This window comes from Centruroides vittatus, unplaced genomic scaffold (assembly GCF_030686945.1).
Source record: "Centruroides vittatus isolate TY-2023 unplaced genomic scaffold, ASM3068694v2 contig_375, whole genome shotgun sequence".
Classification (NCBI taxonomy): Eukaryota; Metazoa; Arthropoda; class Arachnida; order Scorpiones; family Buthidae; genus Centruroides; species Centruroides vittatus.
The window spans coordinates 1589458-1596223 of NW_027122197.1; the positions used below are offsets into that span (position 1 = coordinate 1589458).

General features: G+C 31.2%; 1 protein-coding gene across 1 annotated transcript; it reads right to left on the reverse strand.

Moving 5' to 3' along the window:
- On the reverse strand, positions 1–6432 carry LOC136975566 (uncharacterized). The gene is made up of 5 exons (XM_067270651.1): positions 5895–6432; positions 2540–3250; positions 843–999; positions 592–724; positions 1–100 (listed from the first exon to the last, which is right to left on the reverse strand). Coding segments are annotated over exons 1-5 (1320 nt in total). The 5' UTR covers positions 6213–6432; the 3' UTR covers positions 1–99.
- Between the last annotated feature and the right edge of the window lie 334 nt (positions 6433–6766).

Genomic DNA, 6766 nt, shown 5'->3' on the forward strand with positions numbered 1-6766 from the left:
CTTTACTATAATATTTTCTTTTATTAAATTTTCCAATTCCTTCTCATTTGGATCTTTAAATGCATAATAATAACTTTCTAGAGCAATAAGTTCTTTAGCTGTTAAGATAATATTCAATGTATTATTTAAATGTATTTAAAAACAATTAAAACCTGTAAAAATATCAAGTACAGTAGAGCATCGTTTATCCGACCCCCGATTAACAACTTATCGGTTAACCGACTGCGTTCTAGTCGGCAAATTCAAATGTCCGCTAGTGATGTGGCACTACAATATTTGGTTATGTCTTGGCTACTTTAATATTATTTCTGTTAAATTTTTGCATGTTTTAGCTGGCAGCACTGGCTCGACCATGAAAGGGAGGCTAGTATTTAAACCAGGCCTAATACACTATACTAATAATATATTTTTTCATACTTTTCGGTTATCCGACCAACTCCAGTCCCCAATTAAGTCGAATAATCGATGCTCTACTGTAATACGAACATAATTTAAAATTAATTGCATCTTTGTTTAAATATTACATTTAAACTTAAATCAGAATTAAAATTCTTATTCTAATAATTATTTTAAAATGATTTAATCTTACAGTAAGTTTTAAAAATTTCTTTGTTCTGTGTTTTATATTCTGATAAACAAGTTTTAATTTTCAACTGTTTTTCTTCATTTCTAACTTTTTTCGGGCTTGAAATTTCTTTGTTTTTTCTCTTCTGTAATATTTCTTCTAAAAGAAAATTTAATAAAGTGTCTCCCTTCAACATTAAATGAAAAACAAGTCATGAAAGCAATATATAATTAATTATTCTCAGAACATTTAAATAAATGCTCTTATAGATAATTACGTTGAACTTCACATTCCGAGCTCTCCCTTTCGGAACTTTCCGAGCTGTCCTTATCCGAACCTTCGATCAGTGTATCAACATTTCCATTTGTAACTGTCTTGAATGCTTCTGACTCCAACAATTTTTCAGGAATGAATAATTGCCTTTCAGTTTTTATCTGCAAATATGTATTATTTATAAGAATTATATTAAATAAAATATAATTTATCATTTTTCATGTATATAATTTTATACTGTCAATTATATGGCTTGATGTTTTAATTCATAATTAATGATATTTTATGTACTTAATTTAATGTTTAACAGTAGTTTCTTTTTCAGAGAATTGTAAATAATACAGTGTCTTCCAAAATGAATGCTACCATTTTAAATTACTGTAATTATCCGAAGAATATTCAATGTATGGCAAATGATATAGTAACTGTCCAAGTTTCATCTCCCATACGCATGCAAACATCTTGTCTACTACATCTAAGAAGTGCTATAAATAAAAATGGTGACTCTGCAACAAAAAAGACATTGTGTTCTACTTTTCACAAAGTCGGAATCACTCATCACTGTGCAATGTGACTAATCTGCTACACAATTGTGGCTGCTGTGGGAGGAGTGACAAAGGACATGCAGTAGTGAGTGTAAGAAAAATTTGAGTATTGGTTGAATGTGTGCCATGCAACAAGAGGACAAGAGATGAATGCATTGAGATCAAATAATAATTAACATAATTACAATCATTCTTTCTGGACTCTTTCTGGAAGACCCTGTATATAAACAATTTAATAGTTAATAAAGTGTTCTTGTTTGATTGTTTTGTACACTGTGACATGACATGTGGACAATCTGCTGAAGGGGGAATGCCTCTTGGAAGGACTTTCTAACCCTGAAACAGGCACCTATTTACATGTTACAAATGAGAAGAAAACTTCAAGTGGCCGGCCCGTTCATGAGATGCAAACCCACAACCACTACAAGAATTCAGTGGTTTTATCCACTTGGCCACTGGTGGGCTGTCTTTTTGACATTGATCTAATAGTAAAAATGAAAACCTATTTAAATATAACTTCATTACATTTTAAGAAGTAAGAACAGTGCCAGTTTTGCCATGAAATATCACAGGTAACTTTCTATGGGTGCTACAAAACAAGGGCATTGTCTATTGCTGCAAAAGAATGAACAATGCCACCCACAATGAGTCATTATCACTACTTATTAGTAATGCACATGCACTGTTTTTATTTATGAAGGTGACAAGATAATTTTCACTTACTTGATACCTATCCATCTTAAATTAAAATGTGCAGGAAGCACACTGAAAGATTTCCTAAGAGTATATTGATACTGGAGCATACTCAGCACTAAGTAAGAATTATAATTTCATTGCTTGATTTCTAATTTAATATTTTAATTAATATTTGTAAGCTTCACTCCTAATATCTTGAAATTTTAAAGTTTAAATTCTGAATATATCTGAATGTGAATCATGGTTTTAATATTAAATTAATTAAGCTTAAAGTTGTATATAATTTAAATGAATGAATTCAAATATATTTAATCATGTTTCCAATTTAAAAACTTTAAAGAAAGTTTGGTTTCATTAACAAGCAGAAAGAATAAATATATATTTAATAATTATAGTAAAAGTAAAAAAAGTAGTGTAAATTTTAAATGAGATTAATTTAAATAAATTTAAAATAACTCACATCGGTATTGGATAATAATCTGGAAAGCTGTTCGGATGTTTGTATGAGTTGAAAAGACGCATTGGGATTATCAACGAGTATGCCTTCCGGAAGAAACATGACGGGTGATTCTGGAGTATGGTCTGCCGATTTGAAAACTGAACAAGAACTATTTTCGTTAACTTGATTCCTCGTAGTATTTGCTGTATTAAGTAGTAAATTGTTATTAGGTAAGAATGTGGAAACTTGAGGAATATGAACTTCCTTTCCATGAGATTTCTTTTTGAAAGACAATAATGAGGTAGGAACTAGAGATTGCGAAGAATTAGATTTGCAACGTGAAACAGAATTAACTGTTTTTTTAGATTTTAAACAGTTATTTTCAACTATCGATCTATCAGGTACATGACTATTAAGTATATAACCATTTTCTAATTCTAAATTCTCACAATTGTTATAAAGTTTTTGATCAATTTTCCAAAATTCTTTTTCTTGTATTTCTGATAATACATCCTCACTACATTCCATCATTAAATCAATATTATCTTCATGTTTATCACTAATTATAATTTCCTCATTTACATTATTGGAAAATATGTCAAAATTTATATTGTTCTCGATTTCATTATAAGGAATAATAAAAGAATTAAGATAATTAGGTCCAACAATATTCATACTACTCAAGTAGTGTTCATTCTTCGGCTTTTTCCTATGCTTCAATCTACAATTTCTCTGTAAACATACATAAACAGAAATGAATGAATTAATTTATTTATTATAAAAGCATAAATGTATAAGAATAACTTTAAAGAAATAAAATAATTTATAGCAGTGTGCCTTTTGTGCCGATGCTCTTTCAATTATTTAATATTATTTCAAATAAATATTTATCTTAACAATAAATCCTGTATAAAATAGTCAATAAAAATTTTTTTAAATATTTAAATTCTTATTTCTAACCAGTTTCATGGCCTGTAACGAAGCATTTTTATGAATCACTACAAAAATATATTATGTAATCTAAAAAAAAGAATAGCATATATGTAAGAATACAATTTAAATATTAATTAATTATAGTCATCAGTGTCTGCAGAGGGGGTAAATGCACTTATATTTCCCTGGCTCAAATAAAAAAATTTCATAAATTATAACTGGAAATGTGATTAAGATATGTAACCTTACATCCTTGACCATGGGAAGTTTTGTCTGTCATTTTGTATTGATGAAATACTGTATTCTATAATCTACTTGTGATAAAACCAAAAAATAAAATTAAAATGTATTAATGTAATTATTTGCCAGCTATGCAGACAACTGCAACCGCGATGGCTGTTCTCGTTAACTAGCAAACCCCCTTTGAAAACTGGCACGACTGCAACTGCGACTAGAAACAAAAAGTTTGTTCTACTCGCGCCGATTGCAAACATGCATCCAGCAAATGCCTTTGTGCCACGTTATATGACGACGACATTGAAAATAGTTCATCGTGGCAGAAAGTTAGAGGATTGCTACTTTTACAGAATCGAGATTGATCGAGCTTATTCAGGCTCACGAATGCCTGTGGGATTTTAATTCTTTGTTTTATCGAAGATTTTATCTCTTTATGTATTCTCGCCAACTCTATCAAAATAATTGTCTTTTTTTCTTTTATTCATTCCAGAAAAGGAATCACTTGCCATTTTAATAAGAAAAGTGGATAAAATTTCATAAATATTCTGATGTAGAACGTAAACTGTCAGTAAACTCATGTAAGTAGTCAAAAACAAGCTACTGTAATTTTATTGATTTATTATAGGGTTACGTGTTTCCGAGTTGCAACGTCAATAATGTGTGACCATGAGATGACGTCCGCGACTTGCGCTTGTTGCAGTTGTTGCCTGCGCGGCTGGGAATTGCATGGTGTGACCACAGCTTAAGTGATACATCTGAAAATTACTTATTCACACATTTCTATAAAACACATCTCAAAGCCCGACGAGTTAATATAATAATCCAACGATTGTCTAAATATTCGGACTGTAATATGGCTATAATAATTAATACAAATAAATTTGGTACTAGAGGTAAGTGTTAGGTACCATCTCTTATCTAAATTAATAATTATAATTTTAATAATTTAATAAATAATTTAGAACCTTCTGAAAGAAAACAACTGACACGGGGCAGGGCTTGAACCCGCCTGGGTCAGTAATTTATTTGTATTAATTATTTGATTATAGCCTGAATATTTAGGCAATTGTTGGATTATCACATATTTCTTTTACAAATGTAGAATTTACATAAAATTTAATGTTTTTTAGTATTTTGGCACCAAAACACCATCACGTGGCTATTTACTACATACAGTTTATGCCATACCTACTTTAGATTAACTCATTCATCTCCGACACAAGGCCATCAATAATTTAATTATACATTTTAAACAAATGCAGTGACAAATGTATGAAGTCATACTGAATAGAACAAAGAATCACTCAACTAATTTGACTAACATAATTATGTTGCAATTGGGTTAATATTGGAAATATTGCATCTAACCATTATAGAATACTCTCACAATGATAGTCTTTACAAGTAAAAATACTGCTTTGATTACTATTATTTTTAATTGCTATATTTGAGCAATGATAACTGAATAACTAAAACAACTGTTTTGCATTATTTACTGCTATATAAAATAGTAAAAGGGATCTAATAGTATTTTGAACCATATACTGTATTCATATATACAGTAAAACCTGTTCAAAATGGAATCTGAACAAAAGGGAAACCTGCCTAAACAGAAAAATATTCTTCAAAATGGAGAATTTTTCTGCGTTAAAAAAGTACCCATTCAAAACGGATACCTGCCAAACTGGAAAAAATATTTGTTACCAAGCGATTACAATTTAAACAAGTTTTTACCATACTTGTCAACACTCACTTTCAATGTCTTGTTGTCTGTATTAAAAAAAAAAAAACAAAATACTTAAAATATGTTTAAAGGTTGTTTTGAGAATCATACTTTAATTTTTGGATAAAGTTACACTTAGGTAGTCCCTACAGCGCAAAGGTCAGTTTTTAACATGTATCGGTCTACCACCTATTCTACGTGCTTCGCGCATAGACGTGCACCTCGGTGCCAGCTATCTCTCGCACCTCAGTGCCTAGGCAGGGCAAGCTCCTATACACCTCCCTAAAACAATATAACATCAAGTACTCCACGGACAGTCAAGCCGGCTACTCGAAGTAAGCCGCATGGGCCAAATAATTAAACGCCACAGTCTTGAAAGTACTGCTGTTGGGGCTACCTAGATGCACTTCTAATTTTGTAAGGGGATGAAAAATTGCAGTTTAAAACAATATCAAACCACGTAAGAAAATTATTAAAACTCACATAATGCGCCGTACACCGGTACCAGTCTTCAAATTTGGGAAAGATGGAAGGTACAGCACCGGCCCTCAATTTCGGTATCTTTCTACGATACAATACCAGTTCGCCATTCACAAAGTAACTCTCTCTTCTGATAATATCACATTCAGCAAAATGTTTTATACAAACCATGGGATTTTTCAACCCAGAGAAATCAGTAGGAATTGCATCTAACCATTTTGTCCTATTTGGTTCCTTTCTTGGCAAAGTATAAACAGTAACATGCTGTTCTTCCTTTCTGTAATTAGATCTACACCCAATAATACTACATTTCGAAGGCATTTCCACTTGCAAACTAGTCTAAGCTTAGTCCTTCTCAAATGGGTCAAACCACAGTTCTTAGATAGAAATTTGTATAAAACAAATATAATTGTAGGATAATATAACGAAAAAAGGCTTATTTTTTCTTGCCTGCTGCACTAAATTCCAAAGGAAAAGTAAATGCACGAAAACAAACACGTGGCCTCACTGACAATAACAGTAGCCTGTCGATGACGTCAATAAGAAAGTCTTTGAGAAGATACTAACAGTGTTGCCAGCTCGCGTGTTAAAATGATATATTTCTTTGAAAAATTTCCGATGCACGCTTTTTTACATTTAAATATTTATTATTATTTTCTTTCGTAAACGATATAATATTTTTTATTTCTCTACTCAATTTTCGTTCTGAAAGTAACTCTAAGAGTGCGACTATGCAGACGCGAATTTAATAGCGAGCGATATAGTTCTCGCAAAGGAAAACATGCACAAACGAGAAGCGAGAAATCTCGCTGGCGAGAGAGAATTTCTGATTCTCGCACATATCTGACAGGGTTTGATATTTATCGCGTCTCGCC

Excerpts from the sequence above, each read along its gene's own strand:
- LOC136975566 (XM_067270651.1), bottom strand. The coding sequence starts at position 6,212 with ATGCCTTCGAAATGTAGTATTATTGGGTGTAGATCTAATTACAGAAAG. Across the intron at positions 3,251-5,894 it reads ACCGGTGTACGGCGCATTAT|AGAAATTGTAGATTGAAGCA; the intron begins GTGAGTTTTAAT and ends GTATGTTTACAG. Across the intron at positions 725-842 it reads CTCGGAATGTGAAGTTCAAC|AAGAAATATTACAGAAGAGA; the intron begins GTAATTATCTAT and ends ATTTTCTTTTAG.